Raw genomic sequence first — 21,513 nt, 5'->3', positions numbered from 1 at the left:
GATGTCATACTGAGCCATAGGGAGCATATGGTTCGTACCCGCTACCAAAAGGAAGTGTTGCTTTGTTATGAACAGGCGGCGCTGTAGCAGGCGGAAGAGGAGGTCGCCCAACCCAGTGTCTCTTCGCCTGGAACACAAGAGCAAGGGAGAGAACGAGAAAGAGGAAGATTGCAAAGACGGTGTCGGTAAGCAGAATAGGCTGCTATAATGGCCGCTAAATCGGACGGGGTGCTCAAAATGAAAAAGAGCGATGTAGCGTTTACGCCTTTGCAGAATTCGGACCACTCGGGCTCAGTTCAAGGGCTTGCTCCAGGATTGCAGCCGGATTCGGGTACCGGAGAGACGGACTTCGTCAATGGGGAGTCACGCTGCTGTGGCTCAAATTCGACATGTCTTCGTCTTGGCAGGGAGCAACAAAAATATACCATTTGGGACTGTCTATGGATCCTGGCTGCAGTGGCGGTGTATTTTGCCGACGTGGGCACAGACGTTTGGCTATCCGTCGACTATTACCTCCGTCGCGATTACTGGTGGTTTGGCCTTACGTTATTTTTTGTGGTGCTAGGCTCGTTCTCTGTACAGGTTTTCAGTTTCCGATGGTTCGTCCATGATTTCAGCACCGAGGAGAGCTCTACCGGCGGTGCGCCAAGCTGCTCACACATGGATGGGAAGCTACTCAGCTCTTCCGCCTCACATGGAGACGTGGGAGCCCACCCGTCCACACCTCAGAGGCAGGCATCGACAGCCAGCAAGAGCAACACCACTACCAACAGCAGTAACAGCAGCACCGCAACCCGGACTAATAAGAAACGCTCGACATCCTGCTCTTTCTGCATTTGGCTTGTGCAGTCCATCATTCACATCTTGCAGCTTGGGCAGATCTGGAGGTACGTCTTTCTTGGATTGTATTTGCTCTTCTGTAGGCTATAATGCTCCCTCCGTTATTTAATATTTTGCAAAGGTAATCCATACCCCATTCAGAGGCTATGGCACAATTGTACCGTTAATAATTGTTGCTTCTAATTAGCCTATAACTTGTGTGCCTTTTCATTCGAAGAGCATCTCAGAATTACACATCCCGCCCCAATGTAGCCTACGGTTCACCGGCTCTTAAAATATGCAAGCAGCCAGAATTCCCTGTAAAACACTTGCTACTATATCAGGATATACTTCACATCACGTGGCTTTAGGTTTCAGAAACGCGTTTGAAAAGAGGGTGCATCCTTAGATGCAGCATCATAATTTGCACAGCAAATTGTCAGCCACGCGAGTGCATACTGTAAGTCAACGAGAAAGCATGTGGTTCCTTGTATTTTAGTAAGTCTCGTTGAGTCGACAGGGGAAAAGGGACTTTCCTCAAGTAGCATACTAAGTGCTTTGGTCTCATGGCAGACTTACAGACAGTGATTGCTTAAGACGGTGTCAGTCCAGATACTCTGCTCTCTCTCTTGTCTGTTCCTCTCTTCCTCTGGCTCATCATCAGTATAGCAATTCATTTCACATAACATTAACATTGGCCTGCTGTTAAATGTGTAGACAGCCTGAATGACTGCTGTCCATAAGAGTGATGACGGTTCCCAACACTACAGGATGTAGCTGACGCTGATTTGCACGGCTCCTATACTCATTATTTACAACTCTGTGTTATCTTTAAAAAGCTCTGTATAAAGCGTGGAGCACAAGGTCTATTAATGGGCCGCTGACAGATGATACCAGGCAAATGCTTCCCAGGTGGCATCTGAGGGAACGTGACATGACTTAACCAGACATGTGCATGGTACTTTAAGCAAACACCCATGTTCAGAGTTGAAAGCAAAGCACACAGCTTAAACACTTCCCATTTTTAACCAAGTCAGCAAGAGCGTTTAGGTCTTCTGGGAGGAGACGTTGGCCTTTGTAAAGCACTTTTATTATCAGCCGGTTTTAAGAACCACATGGTGTAGACGCTCTAATTTAAATGTATGGGTTGGCTGTCCTCTCAGCGTGAGGTAAACAAACAGACGTTTTGAGGTGGAAGCACAGTCCTCTCCTCTGAATGACTCGAGGTGCCTTGAGTCCAGCCAGGAGTAGTGCAGGGCATACTTATGAAGTCCCTTACCTTGTCTCCAAACATTTCATCCACCTGTCATGGTAGAGGCATGTCTGAGACTGCATTTGCATGTGCTGGTGTTTGGAGGCAGGTCCACTTCTTATCTCCACCACTGGGCATCGCTGGGGATTCACAAGACAAACAAAAAGCAAAAAAAAGTATCAAAAGTATAGAACCAGAAAACAAAAAAAAGAGGGCATGGGCGGGCGTAATGCCTTAAAACCAGACCTGATGTGTTTTCTATTTAAATGTTGTTGTTTTTTTGCGGGGGGGCTTTTTGCCTTTATTGTGAAGCAATGACAGGAAGCGAGTGCTGAGCGAGCGAGCGAGAGAGAGAGAGACGGGGAAGGGTCGGCAAAGGACCCAGGCCGGAATCCAACCCGGGTCTGCCGCGTAGCAGGCAGTGCCACGGTAGGGCTAGACCTGATGTGGTTTAAAGTGATACTGTCCCATTTTTGGAAATAAGCTTATTTTACACCTCCCCTTGAGATAAATAATAGGGTTATGCCATTCTCCTGTACTTTCAACGGTTCTCTGGGAATGGCAGTGCAAATTTTACCTCCATGGTAGCAGTTAACATTGAGTCCTATGAGACCAGCTCGCGACTAACTGGTCTCATAGGACTCAATGTTAACTGTTAGCTTGGAGGTAAAATGTGCACTGCCATAACTAGAAAACGGTTGGAAGTACAGGAGAACGGTAAAAGCCTATTGTTTAACTCAAGGGGAGGTGTAAAATAAGCTTATTTCCAAAAATGGGACTGTATCACTTTAAGGCCTTGGCATGATCATGTCACACACTGACTGCTGTCATAGAGGGCCGTGCTGACTATAGAGCACACTCCAAGGGAAACACAAGGGTGTATTACAGACATGCCACTCACAGTTCCCAGGGGAGTGTTCGCCCTGTGTGTGTGTGTGTGTGTGTGTGTGTGTGTGTGTGTGTGTGTGTGTGTGTGTGTGTGTGTGTGTGTGTGTGTGTGTGTGTGTGTGTGTGTGTGTGTGTAAATCTCAGAACCAACGTCCCCTCAAAAATTGCAGTGGTCACTTATGAAGATGGCCACTTCCCACAATGATGGCATCTAGAGTCGATTGCATCACACGCACAGTAAATGGTCAATGCGGTGTTGTTTCAACGATTAGAGAGTCACATTCAACACTCACGGTGTTGGTGCTGCTCTCTACTGTACGTGTTGAGTTAACGTTGCACAACTGTGAGGGACTGATAATGGCTGAAAAGGATAGGGGCATGTGTAATCGAGGTGTTCCCACACAGTCCATCTCCCCCTCAGGGGCTCAAACATACCACCTCCTGGTCACCCGCAACAGTTCGGGTATGGGAGGCACAGCACGATAGCGCTGAGCTAAAGGACCAGTCCGATAGCCCAGCGCTACCAATACTGTATGAGGCTTCGGGAGGGAGGTTTACTAACATTCCACGCCACACTCTGCTAGTTGGCCTCCGATACATGCTGTTGTGCTGGCCCACCCAAAGTACCATGGAAGCCCTACACTTCTGCCCGACTCTGGGAATACCACTTGAGTTTTTTCGTACAGCAGGTGTGTGCTTCAGCCGGCTCCTCTGAAGCCTTGGATGGTACCGATAAATAATGCATTTCAAATCCCTGAGAACACACGCCGTGTAATGCATGTGCAATAATGCAAACCACACACACACACACACACGCATGCTGCTGAACCACTCTGGATTTTTTTTTTCCCTTTCTCAACTCCTTCCTTCAGCTTCGCTTTCTATCTGTTCAAGTCTGCCAGAGCTGGCTTGGCAGCTATTCCTGAACAAGCCATGGGTGTGACAAGTATCCTTGTGTGACACATCCCTCGTGTAGGAGAAGGATTTTTTTTCTTCTTCCTTAGGGCCAGTGCTTCTCTTTCAAGGCTGGGAGAACAGGTCTTGTCTAGTTTGGATCGCGTGCCCCCTTCGCCTGAAGCTGTCCATGCCTTCTGACCTTCCCTTAAACAATACACTCTGGCAAGAGGGCCTCCGTAAAGCTTCGCATCTCTCAAGTTCACATCTTTTCCCTGCCAACTTTGAAGAGGCTGTAAAAAAAAAATGACAGCATCCGCCTACATTTTATTTCCTTTTGTTGTCAAGGTGCAGAAAGGCAGAGTGCACCTTTGCGTTTCTCAGTGCCCAAACAACCAGCACTCCTTAAAAGATATACAGTACATCCACCAGTGCTGTAGTGTAGTGTTTAACCGTATGACTTGCTGATCGTAAAAACCAGGCTGCTTGCTTGCTGCTTAGTCTGGTAAGATTTGCACAGGGTCTTGTTTGTGGATGTGGATTGCGAGGTGATGATTTTTTCACCGCTCGGGCCTACATGATTTCACTGCAAATGAGCTTATGCCGAGGCTTGGATCTTTAACCTCTCCATGTGGACCATGTGTTGCCTGCTCTGCACACACCTAGCTAACCAAGCACATGGATCTAAAATGAAGCATGAAGTATTTATGGAATCGCGGGGGGTAGGATGCGAAGAACATGCCAGAGCTGGCTTAATTGGTGTGTGAGGCCTCCTTTTTTTTGAACACTCTCACTGCAGCCACGGAATAGGGCATGGTCTGGTAGAGGCCGCAGTAGCCGCCGCAGCCTCTCCTACGTGAGCTCACCAAGACAAGGCCTATTCAGGCAAGCATAATGCTAAGTGTATGTCAAATTGATATTTATTGAATATATGAGTGGCTTCAGTGGCTGTGTGGGGAATCGTTTAATCAATCATCATCTACTTGACAGAGAGAGGTATGATAGGGCTGATATATGGATGAAGAAAAGGGAGGGAAAAAGCAGACTATTTTTTTCTTGGAGGAAATAAAAACAGCATGCTCCCTGCTTCTGTAATGCAGGGACACGTCAACTTGCATCACACAGCCTATATTACATAGTTACTCATACACATGTATGCTAGCGAGGGTTGACCTCATGCATATAAATGCATGCAGAGATGTTCGGAATAAACCACACAGCTACATTACATGCCAGCCAAGCTGCTAACCCAACACTTATGCAGCCGCAGCTGCGAGTTTACATCATCATGTGAAGCTAATGTGAGTTTTAGAGCTTATTTGAAATGAATTGACTGGTCTTGTTACATTTACAGCATTACCAGCGCAGTACACACAACACATACATGTTTTTCATTTATTTAAAGGGACACTGTGTGAGATTTTTAGTTGTTTATTTCCAGAATTCATGCTACCCATTCACTAATGTTACCTTTTTCACGAATACTTACCACCACCATCAAATTCTAAGTATTCATTATGACTGCAAAAATTGCACTGTTCATACATGAAAAGGGGGATCTTCTCCATGGTCGATATTGAATTTCCAAAAATAGTCATTTTTAGCTGCAAAAATGACTGTACTTGGACCATACTAGAAAATATTTCTTTATTACTGAGTAAACTTTCATGTAAAGATCAAATTTGGCAATAGGCAGCCCAGTTTCAATGTAGCCTGAGTATCATCCTCCGTAGTGACCGCGCTGGCTCAATACTTTCGCTTGCTGACCACGGAGTCTGACCCTGCAGCCACCCCCGGCAGTTGGAATTCAGATATTCGTTCAGTATCTGAATAGCCAATAGGCTCGCTGATAGTCTAAGCCCCTCCCCAAGCCCTCTTACATATTCAACCGAAATACAACAACTTGATGATGGCGATGTGATGTCTGTAACCAGGACATTTGATAGTGCTTGGTGTAAACTGGGACATTGCCGTCCGCCAAGACCTTTGACGGGCTTTCGGCACTGACACTGCGCAGCTCTTGGGCAGTCACACTGGGCGTTTCTCTTCTGTTCACTTTAATGGTTTTAGTTGACAGTTAATATCTTCATAACAAGGTTGGAACAAGCGCAGCCCCATTTCAGTGTTACTTTTTTTGCTGTCACACTCGACGCATATACACAGACACAAACCGGGAAGGAGAGAGGGTGGGGGCTGCTCCGTGGGCTGTGCATTTGGCGCATATTAAACAACGCAACTAGTAGTTTCCCAATAAAATTTGAATCATAATGCCGTGGATCCAATACTATAATATCATATAATATTGTCCCTAAGTCTGAGCGATGCATTGATTATTTGTTTAGGGTACGTTTTCTGCCAGCTAAATGCAAGGGGGAAGGGGGCTATATTAGCAAACAAGACGATTGCACAGTTAGCCTGCTAATTTTAAATATGATCACCTGGAGCTAATAGCCTTCACATGGCTTAATCCATCCCTGTTATCAGTCCGCTTGAGGTTTTTGCTTCGGGAAAGTGAAAAAATGAGGTCCTAATTAATCTTCAGATGGTGTCGGACCCTGACGGTGCCATAGGCACACGTTGTATGTCTCCCTGAAATCGTAGGTTTTTGACGGACCTCGACAAGTTTTACACTCCTTAGTTACCGTTGCTGAGCTCGGATTGGTTGGCGGCCGTTTGTGGGAGGGGTTTTGCGAAAGGCTAATTCCCTCATTAAGTGAGATAATTTCCAACTGCCGGGGGTGGCTGCAGGGTCAGACTCCGTGGTCAGCAAGCGAAAGTATTGAGCCAGCGCGGTCACTACGGAGGATGATACTTAGGCTAGTTTCAATGAGCAGCATAGTTGCAGTACCTTTTTTGACCACTTCCTGCACAGTGTACCTTTAATGTGTGTATTCATGTTGACATTTTTAGTCTAATGATTTGTACACGGTGTGGAGTATTACCAGAACCGTCATTTCACAACAAGCTGTAACCTTGGCTATGGCTTTGTATGTGACAAATAAACTACCCAAACTCAAACTCAAACTCAAACATTAAACTGGAGTGTCTTTGATATGTTTTCAGTGTAAACTATCCTGTTGTTGAGGATGAGTAGTAGCCAATAAAGGTGATGAAGCATGGCTTTGAACATGGCCTACCACTGCCTGTGTACAAATCAGATTTAAAGAGCCGTAATCTGGAGTTTAAGCTCTTTCCTGCTCACATAGGCAGAGATCTGCTCATGATTAGCATAGGCATTAGAGAGCTTGTTGTGCTACAATTGCAGCTGTGTGTTGTGTGTATGGGTGTGTGATTGAGGACATATGTGTGTAACTGTGTGCCAATATGCGTACAGGGTTGCCAGATGAGGCTGATGATTTCCAGCCCAAAAATGGCTCAAAACCCGCCTAGAAGCACCAAATCCCGCCCAATTCTATTGATTTCTATGGCAAAAATTGGGCTGGTTTTTCTGCTAAATGCCATTTTTACCCGCACAAGGCCATCCTAAGCAGCCCAATTGGGCGGGAAACAGCCCAATCTGGCAACACTGTAATACGTACAGTAATCAGCTGGGGGAGATCACATGGTAATGACGCCATACTCCTAATCCATATTTACTATGCAACTTGGATATTCATGAACTATTTAAAACCAGCATGTATGTGTATCCGTATGTGTCAACATGTGCTGATAATGGCATCACCAAAAACGATTTCAGTTAAACGAAACATCTGTAGTGTACTAGTCCAATGCAAGGCTCCAGTGCCATTTGTTAAATAAGCGGTTAGTGTTAAGAATGTTTAGCATGCGAGCCCGTTTGCCTGGCTGGCATCTGCACATACTGTAGGACCGTCAAGCCGTTAGGGGGAGAGAGGGGAAGTGTGGAAGCGCTCTCTCTCTCCAGATGTTCGCCCACCGCGACGAGTCTCTCAACTGGTGTTGCTCTCTTCCTCCACAATCTCTCTATCCAGACGCCACTGTTTCCTCTCCCCTCTCAGTTCACTTCACGCAAGCGTCCCTCCGTCTCCCTCTGTTAATTAATGTCAGGAACACAATTAAGAACCGTGAATATGGCTCATTTCACAAACAAACACATTCAGGGTGAATTAGTCAGTAGGTGCGATGTTGGCATCCGGGTTGCCTCTTCTCATTCAGTGCCATTACTCCCTAAGGTGGCATTCATGGGGACCTCCAGATGCCCCTTGATTCAACATCCCTCTTTTGTTTGTTTTTGGAGTGACGTCCCTCCAGCCACATACCAGCACTTGTAGGCCTTATTGCCTTCTAGATTGAATTGGCTGTCTTTTACATTGTATGAATGACTTGGATGACTGAATAGGCTGCTCGTTAAAATAAAAAACAGTTTTTAATATTTTATTTTAAAAGCTCTTCTAGGGAGTGGCATCGGAAATTAGCCAAGGCTATACATGCTATGATGCTATTCTGTTGGGCTTGTATAACCTACAGATTAACCCTACCAAATAAACCGAACCGATTGCCTTGTCCGTGGAACATTTGTCCAGTGAGTGCCGTTCCTCCGTGAAGAAGGATTTTTTTTTCTTTTTTTTTAGCCCACCTACCTCGACTTCCTCGCACAAAGAGAATTGATACCCTGAGGAGTGGTGTGACGTATGATCAGTGCGGTGAAGCTGTCATTAGACTTTAATGCACTCTAATGTTCCATTTTGTGCTGAACTTCATTAGATCTCTCCGTGGGTGATAAGATGTCTGCGCGTCGGTTATAAAACCTGTGGTTTTCACGCCATACTTCACAGTAATTAAGAGCTGAGTGATGTTACATTTGAATACCCCCGTTGCCTGCCAAGTCCCTGTAAAATACACCGGATCTAAACATCAGCAGAACACCTGTCCCCGCTGTTGTTTTATTTTAATAGATGAAAATACCTAAGTGGGAATCAAGAGGAAAGTCTATCATCTGAGGCAAGCCCAGGGCTGAAGTTCATACAGACTAGGAATTGAAAACAGCAATGACTTAGCTTTTTCCCACAGAGGAAGAGAGTGACAGAGGGAGAGAGAGAGAGAGAGAGAGATTAAGAGAGAGAGGGAGAGAGAGAGAGAGATTAAGAGAGAGAGGGAGAGAGAAAGAGAGAGTAAAAAGAGAGCATGTGAGAGAAAAGCGCTAAACGAAGAGGAGGGAGGTAGTCTGTGGGTGCCCTTCTGGTGAGTGGTACTCCAGAGTAGAGCTCTGGGGTTAGAAGCGCGGCAGGTGGCCTCTGTTGAACTCCACTGTAATGGAAAATGCAGTTTTGGGTCCTGTGTTGTGTGTGAGCGGCCACAGCCTGTCTCCTCAATTAAAGAAAAGAACAGTCCCGCACAAAGCTGGAGTCCCTCCAACCACTGATAGTCAATATATGCTGGAGTCATAGCGGGTCTCGCACTTAGCCAACTGCAGTCAGCGTGAAATATACATTTGTACCACTGGGGGCAGGTTCCAGTTGTAGCATCCTAATGGGCATGGAGCTTGTGTTCAGTTTAAAAGCATTGGAAAAGTGTCTAACCAATTGACGGTGGCCACTATCGGAATAATATACTTCCTAAAGGAGAAGGTGATGTATTATTCCTATATTCACAAAACTCTGTGGACACAGCAAAGAAACAATGTCTTTGCAGTTGATTAATACATTTTGTACTCGCTTTCCTCTCAAGCCTCAGTTGTTTGTTGTTCAGTGCCAATTATCCTGCAATGCTTTTGCACCACCTGGTTAAGCTACAACATTGCTTTCTCTAAATACACACTTGAAATACACCCATCACTTCGGACACACCTCACTCTGTTACCCCAACTGCCCCCCGAGCATGACCCAATCAAACTAGCCATGCTGCCCATAATGTGAAGAGACGCTCCCGATAAGTTCTGTCAGGACAAAAAGTGTTCTGTGGATGGAAGGCGGATGGAACCACGCACACTAGGCCTCATTGTGGGAAACCAAGGGGCCAAAGTGGTTGTTCATGGTTTATGATGATTTACTTCATCTAGTGTAAGCCCATCTCGCTGTCTCTCAGAGAGAAAACACGCATTACTTGGGAGTAGGGCTGGGCGGTATACCGTTAAAAAAAACGTGATTACGGCTATCACCTACTCAAGGTTCACTTTTTGATGAGAGAAGTTTTTTTTTTTTTTAATTCCAAAAAAGTGATCAAAGTAGAAATGGAGATTAATTAAGATTCAGGATTTTATCTCATTTTTAAATTTAATTTCAGCCTTTTCTTCAGAAACATTGAGATGTGGGGGCAAATCGCCACTTATGAAAAAGCACATTAATTTTCATCAAGAAAACCGTGATACGCATTTTTTCCAGAACCGCCCAGCCCTACTTGGGAGTACTCGTAGTATTCAGCCTAATCTCGGCACAGATCGGTATTTTATACGGAAGTGTGACCATGCAATAAACACAACAAAGTCATACATTGCCGCTTAATTGTAATGAAAGGGGGGGGGGGTCTTTTTTAAAAATTGAAGACCAGGCCCTATACGTGGCCTAACGGTAGTGCACTGGGTTACTATGCTGCCGATCCGAGTTCGATTCCGGCCTGGGTCGTTTGCCGATCCTCCCTCCCCCGTCCTCTCGCTCCCACTCGCTTCCCCTCACCATCTCCAGCTGTCCTATCTCATAAAGGCAAAAAAGCCCTAAATATATATAAATGTTTTAAAATGAAGACCAAAGGGAGAAAGAGTAACCGAGAGAGATAGAGAGAGGAGGGGGAGGAGGGAGGGAGGGAGAGAGAGGGAAAACGAACCAATGGGGATGCCCACCTTGGATGAATTTTTAACGTTGCGTGCTATGTCTCGGCGATGAGAGGCCTGCTTGCCACTGCTGCATTATTCACGGCCCCACTGCTCTCTGCCAGTATAAAGACGCTCATTCTTTTCTCCCCTCCCCTCTCTCTGCCCTCGGTGTCTCTGGGTATGTCCCTTTATCTCTCTGTCTCTGTCTCTCTGTCGCCCTCTTTCTCTTTCTCTCTGTCTTTTCTCATATCGAGCATACCACTGTGTGTGACACGCAAGAACAACAGACTGCAAGACTGTCAGCAATACATTCTGTTGTGTGTATGCACATGCCACTGTCTGTGGCATTTGCACACAGCAACATGATAATTCATATTTGAGTGTGCACGTGTGTGTGCATGTGCATGTGTGCCTGTGCTTGTGTGTGTGTGTTAGTGGGGTGGTGTATTTTTGGTAATTGCACATGCGCAGGTGCACATCCAGGCTAGAGTGATGGTATGTTTGCCATGGAGAAAGAGGAGAACTGCGGTACGCGGTTGATTGAGTGACAGGTAGTCCTCGCTCCTGTTAACCCCCGTCGTCAGGATGAGACGGCCACCGTCACTCTACTCTGCCAGTTGAAATGAGCTGGAAAAAGAACTGAGGACTCTCGCTGACCAACTGATGAGAGGAAGGGTGTGCGGTAGAGAGAGAGAGAGAGAGAGAGAGAGAGAGAGAGAGAGAGAGAGAGAGAGAGAGAGAGAGGGAAAGGACGAGAGACAGAGAGAGTTTGGTAGGTCAAAATAGGGCCCTTTAGACCTGGGCCTGGTTTCCTGGTTTCACAGACCTCGCTGTACTCTACTGCCACAAATCACACCTCAATGAAATGGTCCACTAGTAGGACCCTTGCCAACAACTCTAGCTAGGCCTCTCTCTCTATCTCCCTCTCCCTCCCTCTCTCTCTCTCTCTCTCTCTCTCTCTCTCTCTCTCTCTCTCTCTCTCTCTCTCTCTCTCTCTCTGCTATTCTTTCTGTGTTAGGCCTGATGCCAGGACCAGGGGTTTGGGCGGTTGGGTGGAGGATGGAGGATGGAGGGAGGGGGGTAGGGGGCACCAGTAGGCAGCAGCTGGCCATTGCCAGTGGCCCTGCACTGATCCGACAGAGTGATTCCAGGGCACTGGCACTGGCATTGGCACTGGTGTGTTTGCTGAGTCCTCGTCTGTCCACTGAAGTGGGCACCAGCCCAAACCTCCAGCTCTCCTCTCCTCTCCTCTCCTGTCTCCCCCATGGGCATCAGGAACATGATCCCCCACTTCCTATTATACACACACAGTCACACACTAACCCACACTCTGGACTCTACACACACACACTAACCCACACTCAGGACTCACCGCATACACGCACGCACGCACACACGCACACACGCACACACGCACGCACACACGCACACACGCACACACACACACTAACCCACACTCAGGACTCACCGCATACACGCACGCACGCACACACGCACACACGCACACACGCACGCACACAGACACACACACACACACTAACCCACACTCAGGACTCACCGCATACACGCACGCACACACACACACTAACCCACACTCAGGACTCTCCACACACACACGCACACACACACACTAACCCACACTCAGGACTCTCCACACACACACACACACACACACACACACACACACACACACACACACACACACACACACACACACACACACACACACACACACACACACACACACACAGGACTCGCACACACACTCACTCACTGGCGCATAGACTTTACTCTCACTCTCCCCCTCTCATTTTTCTGTCTCACTTACACACAGATGCGTGCGCGAGACACAGACACACCCACACACACACACCCACACACACCCACAGACACACACACACACACACACACACACACACACACACACACACACACACACACACACACACACACACACACACACACACACACACACACACACACACACACACACACACACACACACACACACACACGTCACACACACACACCCAGGCACGCTATACTGTACTCATGCACACACAAAATCAGCAACAGCATAAAGCTTGTGCATGATACACAACAGCGCTAAGTTATACGGGGGGAAAAAACATAGTTTTATGAGTAGGTATCTGCTTAGCATTCGAATGAAATTACATTCACCTGAGGCAGTGCGACATACTACAACCTGTCCTGGGGCCTGTGGTCTTGAACTGTATTGTATTATGCTCCTACCATCTACAGTATGTTAGTGATTATTTTCCCCATCAACAAATAAATGTCAGAGAAAATTGTTTTTTTTAAAGAACTGTAATAGCCCACTGCTTTTTAATTCTATTTCAAGTTGGAAATTGGCCCGTTATTGAGAAGAATTTAAGAATGGACAAAGTCTACTAGCTAGCTTACTCAGGGGAAGAGTATGTTGATCTTGGTCAGCAGAATTTATGCTCATATTTACACTTCATTATTTTAGGGCATATTCTTTGGAGCAGGTGCTTGAGGGTGCATTTAAATATATTTTGATCTCATGACTTTTACAGAGGTGCTGTACCCCATTGTAGCCATGACAAAACAATTGGATAGGACAGAACTGATGCAGAAATGAGCCAACGTGTAATAATAATATTGTAATAATGTAATGTTGGACCTTTCTTTCCAATGCATTTACACTTACTGTAATAATTATTATACAATTTAAGTGAAGCTCTTTACCTCCATGTATTTCTTCATGAGGATATCAAAATTGCACACATGCCAAAAAGTGATTTTAGTATGTTTCCTTCATGTCCTTCAGACTCAATGTCTGAAAACAAATCGCCAACACTGAAATTTTGGTTGTTATTTATTAGCTTTTTATGAGCTTGTTATACTCACTTAATGTAGTGGGGTTGTTTTTATCTGTCACAGCCATCAACTAATTGGTCTCATTAGGGTGTTTACTGCTTGTAATGAGTCAAATCTGAAAGGTTTTTAAGTGAGCAGTTTTTCCCCTTCCCAGCACCATCAAGCACCATTTCAACAAAATTAACCCACACACCATAAAACTGCTCTATCATTGTAAAATTTGTTTATCGGATGTCAGAGAGAGAAAGTTGACTGTTTGGTTTACTTAGCAATGCTGACAGAACATGTGTGCACACCCACACACACATTAAAACCAATTCAAAAACCTTTCTGCCCAGAAAGCTGAAATATCTAGCTAGCTGGCATTGCTACTAAATTGCTACTAAATCCTTCAACATTGTAATGACACAAATAATGTAGCCACGAGTAATGCATTGGGTGACAGTAGATGTAAAACAATCATATTGGAAGCATTATCTCATTATCTCATCAATCTTTTAAATACCCCTATGATACAACATTTTACAACAGTGTGTGTGCGTGTGCGTGCGTGCGTGTGTGTGTGCGTGTTTGAGATGTTTGTAGTACATCTACTTCAGGTGTGCATATGTGCACATGGGTGTGTGTGTATAGGGTGGGGGCCTCTACTGTATGTCATTGTCCCTGTCCATGTTGGAGCTCTGCATTGTCAGCGGGGGGTGACGGCAGCAGAATCCTGCCAGCTGAAGTAGATGAATCCGCCCCGAGCCGAGCGCCTTCCTTCCCCATGACACAACAATGACAGCATGGCAGCTACTATAGCCTAGCCATGCCGGCCGGCCTGACCTTCACTCTGACAAGGTCAGAGGCAGAAGAGAGAGAGAAGGGGGTTGAGAGTGAGAGCGAGAGGTCTTGGGAGAGATACAGTACAGTTACAGCCGGGAAAAAACGGAGGGAGTCGAGACACGTGTCAGGAAGCTGTTAGAGGAAATGGCAAGATAATACTGTATGTCTGGCTAGGAATTACAGCTCTATAGCGTATAGCTTAGTTGCAGTAATTGCCCTGGTGTTTGTTAAAGGAACGGGAAGCTGCTGTGATGATACTAATTTGCATACTGTTCATAATAATTTCCGGATGAGTTATGGTTTCTTAATTTTGCAGTCTGGGTATCTTTCAACCGTACATTAAAGTGTCTTCCCCTTATCAAGTAGTGATTAATTGACAAAAAATCTGTAAGACGTACAAGCCAGCCTTCACATACAGACACTCGATCACATGCACACATACCCTCACATGTATGACATTTAGAAAAGGGAGAGCATTGTCTGCTGTGCTTTGAAGAGGAATTGGTTTATTTCCTCTGCTCTCTCAAGCCACAGCCTACCACGGTTGCCGTGGTCCCTGGAAGCCTACCATCGTTGCCATAGTCCCTGAGGGCAGGCAGGCAGGCAGCGCAAGCAGTCAGCTCAGCCGAGGTAGCTCCGACATTAATTGTGTAGGTCAACTCCAGGACTGTTCATGAAATACATTTCCAATCCTACAGTTTCAGGCCTTACAGCAAAACCACTTTAACCCAGGTCTGTCTGACCTGTTTCAAGGAGTACCATACACTTACTCTACTCCAAAGCAACTCACTCGTTATGTTGATGTGCTGTCATTTTAGGCCAGTGGTTCCCCACCTTTTTTGGGACAGGATGCCATTTTGATATCCCACATTTCTGGGGACCCCATCCACATTTTTTTCACAACGAAAATTAAAAACATGACTGAGCTACATAAGTTGTAAGGTGTTACTGTAAACCTATAGATATGCTACCATACACTTACTCTACTCCAAAGCATCTCGCCCTTTATGTTGATGTGCTGTCATTTTAATGTAAGCCATTATTATTGTCTACATATCTCCCTTTTTGGACTGAAATCTGTAAGGTTTCATTTGAGCCCTGAATACTGCTATTCCCCAGGGACACTGCCAGCAGACGTTCACCTAATTTTTTGAGGTCTGGAAATCTTCCACTGGATTTATTGGGTGAGATAGATATATGCACAGCTCATTAACATCAGTTCAAATTACACCAAAAGAGGCTGGATTGCCTCCCAGCTCCCAAGAATATTATATGCTAAAATGGTTAAGTAGGGAATATTTAGAGCGAACCTGATGACGCGTTGTTCGCTCCGAGAAATAACGTAAAGAAAAGTAAGCAGTGTGCGGTGTCTCTTGAATTTTGTTCATAGGGAATATTTAGGTCCTTATCAGTTGTGTAGAACGTGTGTGAACCCAGATGAATAAGCTACAGAGTTACGCTAAGCTTGAAGGTTATGTTTGCAAAAGAATGTGGCAGAATATTGCCATTAATATAGTTAACAGTGATCTAGGCCTGTTTCAGGAACTGCTCGACACTGTTGTAATTTAATACCTTTTGAACATACATATTCTCTTGAGGCAGCGTAGCTTCTATCCTTTTTCAAGTTCTACGTCTTGAAGCCAGGGCCGCATACAGCTTTGGCCGGGCCCATGACAAACTCATCTGAAAGGGCCCCCCAGCCCAATATATTCAATGTGAAGAGGACCCAATGTTGGGCCCCCTTTTTCCCTGGGCCCGAGACAACTGTCCCCTTCACCCCCCCTATCGGCACCCCTGCTTGAAGCAGCAGAGACACATATTACAGGCTCAGATAACAGTTCAAAATGAATGTGTTATCTGGTCTACTATGAAGATGTCTCCTCTATATTTTTTGGACTCATCATTGTTGTCATATCTATGAATTGTCATGTGAATAAGATGCTAAGGGCTGAGTTTCTTCAAAGTAAGCATTTCGTGGGCACCTCTTCAAGAGCCTTACATCTCCACAAAAGGATGTGGATGGTTTTGAATTCAGCGGAGGAAACTGCTGGTAAACTGAGACGATTGTCGACCATCATGACTGAAATTGTTTGTCAGCGGCGCATAATGCACAGCCTCTCCAGTGTGTAGTCACCGCTCTGAAAGCACCCCGTGGTTTATACAGGATGCAGCGTTTATTAAAGGTAGTGCAGTCAAGCAGCATACACTTTGTAGGGAGATGAATGTGCCACGAGAAAAGGATTAGGGAGTGGCTGTGAGGAATGACAAATCACAGATTTCCCGTTTGATATCTGGGACGCAAAACCTGTTGGTTGTTGCTCTCTCTCTCTCTCTCTCTCTCTCTCTCTCTCTCTCTCTCTCTCTCTCTCTCTCTCTCTCTCTCTCTCTCTCTCTCTCTCCCTCTCTCTCTCTCAGTGACATGTTTGATGTACATTAAAATGACTCAGGAATCAGCATGAGCATAAACGTCTTATGTCTGAATGACAAATAAGCGTGTCTGCTTACGATACCTTGTTCATGTGTCTATAACGGCATGATCGTCATATTCGCTTTAAAGCTGAAGGTGACAAGAAAATCTCTGTGCATCATGTAGCAGTTGTTTAAAAAAAAAATCTGAATGGATAGTAAGGAAATCGTGTCTTGTGTTTGCCTGTAATAGTGATGGAGTGGCGTGTCCCAAAGCAGCCCTGTCACATGCTCCTGTGCGTACCTGACTCGCTTTGTGGCGCCGAAAAAGCGAATGATATCACTCTTCCGGAGCGAGGGGAGCCACCCTCAGCTCCTAAAGGTAAACAGTCTCCCGCCCCACGGATGGGGATGAGCTAGCCTCCTGTCCTGCCCCCGAGTGACCGGGGAGGGGAGGGGAGAGCCCGAGCGCTTGCTGTGTCTAATGGAGAGTGGAGGCCATGGTTATATATTTCAGCCTGTCTGGACTGGAGGTATTAAACACCATCCTCCGTGTCTGCCCACAGCCCATCAGCTCTCCTCCCCTGGCTGCCTGACCGTGCAATGGGCCTCCATTCATCACTGGTGACTAGACTGTGGTTTCGTGAGAGCAAGGGGCTAGTCTGAATCTATGGGGGATTACAGTAGCATTTAAGACTTTCCCAGACAGTGTTTTTTATGGACAGCACTGTGTATATAACATATATATTGAGAGCTCTTTTTCAAAACGCTATATCCACCGTTTTTGACTTTTTGCATTTTGATATTGTAATTGACTGTTAAGAAGTCCTATCATTTATATGTGAATTCTTGCCATTCAAATGTCTGGAGAACATACTTTTTAAACCTCTATAAAGTGCATTTTGCAATGCATGCCCAATGCCCAATACCCAACAATTTCCCAACATTCTATAAAATGGATATATCTCATTTGGGAAAAGAGCTCTTCATATGTTCCCTCATGTATAATACAGTTCATTTTTGTTCTTGGGCCAAATAATAAATTAGCAGCAATCCGAGAAAAGTAATATAACGGCCAAAATATACACTCTCGTAAAGTTGTTATGACTGGTACTAAACCAACAGATGTGGAACCATACATTCAAGCTACCAAGCAAGGCTGTGCAGGGGGGGGGGTGCTGCGCAGCTAATGCCTTCCTGTCTGTTTGTTTGTGTGGCTGGACTGAGCCCCCAGCCACTGTCCCCGCTTCACACAGTGCGCGGTGTGCGTGTGTGACAGCTTGCAGTTGTGGAACACAGGAACCCAGCTGTGTGTGTTTGTGGTGTCACTGTCAAGATGCCAGAGCTACAGTAGGCCCTGCTCAGACTATCACAACATCTCAAATCCATGGGCTGCTAAGCATTGCCTCTTCCTGAAATCAAGACAGGTCTGTGTGTGTGTGTGTGTGTGTGTGTGTGTGTGTGTGTGTGTGTGTGTGTGTGTGTGTGTGTGTGTGTGTGTGTGTGTGTGTGTGTGTGTGTGTGTGTGTGTGTGTGTGTGTGAGAGTGAGTGAGTGAGTGAGTGAGTGAGTGAGTGAGTGAGTGAGTGAGTGAGTGAGTGAGTGAGTGAGTGAGTGAGGGCGGGGGGGCAGACAGAAATGAAACAGACAGACTGAGAGAGAGGGACAGACAGACAGAAACAGAGAGATGGGGTGAGAGGGACAAAAACAAAAATGCCCCTCAAGATCACACAGCATTGACATCTCTGTCTGTGAAGCAACACACTGTCTTGTCTCATGGTTTCTCTCTCACCCAGATCTCATTTTCAAATACTCTGGCAATGACAAAGCTTCATTTCACGGCCCATTAGGTTTTATGTGGCATGGAAATAAGGGGGGAATCGATGATGGTTTGGGATGTCACCTCTCCAGTGCCCTTTCAAGCAGGACATCTGCCTCTGTACTACTTGGCCAAAGATAAAGGCCAAACATGCCACAAGCGAAGAAAAGGAGAAACAAAAAAACTCAAAGAAGGGAAATCCTATCTCAATTCCTGTGCTTGGAGGGTTTTGAAAGATTTGACAAAGTCCTTGGTGGTGAAGTCCACTATGACAGTGGCTGAGAAGTAAGATGTCATCAGCGCTGTGTATAGTATACTATATGTAATAATAACAAATAATAATCATCAATTTTGTGTAGCACTTTTCTAAATACCCAAAGACGCTTTACAGAACATGTAACATCAAACAAAAACATGAACAGACATTCGAAGACATAAAGAGACTAAAACACAACACAACGGCAATGGAAAGTTCTTTTTTTGTCCATAAATCATGACGGTATGGAGCGTTCACGTTAGTGGAGAAATATGGAAGCCCATGCATTTCCCAAAAAACAATAGAGAGGAGCATTGTCTAGAAAATGTTTGGGCCAGACAGTGCATATCATCCTCATGATCTGGTCCGATCGATATGCCCAGACAGTAGTCTAATCGTCTCCCCGAAGACGCCCTCAGATAGGATTGGAGGCTCTCCTAGACCAGCGAAGACTGTGGATTGGGTGGAGGACGGAATGATTTTATTTAACCAATCGAGGAAGGGGTTGGGGGGAAAGTCTGTTTAAAAGTTGAAAGTCATTTTATGATCCATAATTGGTGGTCTTATACTGTAGTGGATGCTTTAGTGAGAAAGGATGCATAAAAAATAACGGTCAGGATTTGTGTCATTTTAGACAATGGCACAGGCTTATGACAGCTTAGGAAATAGAAATACTGTTAGGAAGAATCCTATGCACAAACAAGAGCCAGCAAATCAAGTTAATTCCCTAGATATGGAATTACTCACAAAGCAAATTAAAGATTAAAAACAATCCTGGCCTTTGAAGAGAACAACACAGGGTTTATTTGGATTGGCATGTGCTACACTTAGTTGTCTGCTAAATCCCAAGTCAGCTGATGTCTGTTTTCACTACACACACACACACACACACACACACACACACACACACACACACACACACACACACACACACACACACACACACACACACACACACACACGCATACACATACACATACACATACACACACACACAAACACAGGCATGCGCACACTCAAGCACAGGCACACACGCATGCACGTACGCACACACACACACACACACACACACACACACACACACACACACACACACACACACACACACACACACACACACACACACACACACACACACACACACACACACACACACACGTGTGCTTACAAAGACCCAGTTGCACACAGCAGCCCAGGGAGAGGGGGAGAGAGAGACTCATTTTTGTCATGCAATTTTTTCATGACTGTGTTAAATCTCTAGCAGCAGAAGACAAGGGACGGTTATCTCTAATCAATGTGGCAGCCAGGCAGGCAGGAGCAGTGGGCCTTTGAGGGAGCTGGAAGCGCATGTGATGATGTGCTCATCTATTGAAATCCAGGAAGCAGAGGCAGAAGCATCAGCAGCAGCAGCAGGCCCCCTCAGAGCCCCAACCAGATACATATATCTCCCTCTCTCTCTCTCTCTCTCTCTCTCTCTCTCTCTCTCTCTCTCTCTCTCTCTCTCTCACTCTCTCACTCTCACTCTCTCTAACTGTCTCTCTAACTCTCTCTCTCTCTCTCTCTCTCTCTCTCACTCTCTCTAACTGTCTCTCTAACTCTCTCTCTCTCTCTCTCTCTCTCTCTCTCTCTCTCTCTCTCTCTCTCTCTCTAACTGCCTCTCTAACTCTCTCTAACTCTCACTCACACACACACACACACACACACACACACACACACACACACACACACACACACACACACACACACACACACACACACACACACACACACACACACACACACACACAGAGAGAGAGAGAGACGGAGAGATGCCATCTCCACTCACTCCAGTTATGGCTATTCCAGCTTATTGGCTTTGGCTGAGTTTTTGGGCTCCGACCCCAGTGCAGTTTTGTACAATGCTTTGGAAAATAGGCTGAACATGCCACTTATCAGCAGAAGGGGGACTGTTGGACAATTATTTTACCCACATAACAAAATTAAATGCTTCATTTATTGGGTATTCACTGTTTAAGTAAGTAGCTACTTGACTAACAACAGAACTATCATTAAATTATCTCTAATATGCAGGGTGCGATTTGTCAGAAAACCTGAAGGGGGGATATGTTTCAGATCGTAAGCAATATCAATGGAATTACATTGAACTGTGATGAAATCATGTAGAAAAAGTGGTGATATCAAGACCAGAAGGGGGGACAATCCCCCCCCATCTCCCCCTACAAATCGCACCCTGCTAATATGTTCTGCCATTTCTCTGAACTCTGCATGTCTTGCTTGCAATGCCTTGGTTATGTCCTGCATGTTTTTACATCTTAATCTTTTGTGCCTTGCTTTTGCGGATGTGTTGTCTTTGTGAGATGCCTGTTCGTGTCTGCATGTAACGCATTTTGCCTTTTGCTGCTTTGGGCAGTCATGGGTAAGCGGTTAGGGCATCAGACTTGTAGCCCAAAGGTTGCCGGTTCGACCCGCCAGGTTGGTGGGGGGAGTACTTCACCAGTGCTCTCCCCCATCCTCTTCCATGACAGAGGTACCCTGAGCATGGTACCGTCCCGCCACACTGCTCCGATTTGGGGACCATTGGGGCATAAATGAGGCATAAATGCAATTTTGTTGTGTGCAGTGTTCACTTGTGTGCTGTGGAGTGTTGTGTCACAATGACAATGGGAACTGGAGTTTCCCAGTGGGGATTTCACTTTCACTTTCACTTTCTTGGCTAGGTCTCACTTGGAAAAGTGGCACCAGCCTCAATGTGACCACCCAAGTAAA

General features: G+C 45.7%; 1 protein-coding gene across 2 annotated transcripts in view; it reads left to right on the top strand.

Annotated features, from left to right (window-relative positions):
• Positions 1 to 207: 207 nt before the first annotated feature.
• The window catches only part of xkr4 (XK related 4), a 52,167-nt gene continuing 30,861 nt past the window's right edge, over positions 208 to 21,513 (top strand). For both annotated transcript variants that reach the window (XM_063220310.1, XM_063220311.1), the window contains exon 1: positions 208 to 887. In XM_063220310.1, the coding sequence (XP_063076380.1) occupies positions 208 to 887 (680 nt within the window). The remainder of the gene's footprint in view (positions 888 to 21,513) is intronic.

Source organism: Engraulis encrasicolus, chromosome 16 (genome assembly GCF_034702125.1).
Source record: "Engraulis encrasicolus isolate BLACKSEA-1 chromosome 16, IST_EnEncr_1.0, whole genome shotgun sequence".
Lineage (NCBI taxonomy): Eukaryota > Metazoa > Chordata > Actinopteri > Clupeiformes > Engraulidae > Engraulis > Engraulis encrasicolus.
The sequence above is the reverse complement of the archived record's forward strand: the minus strand, read 5'-3'. Positions and strand labels throughout refer to the sequence as shown.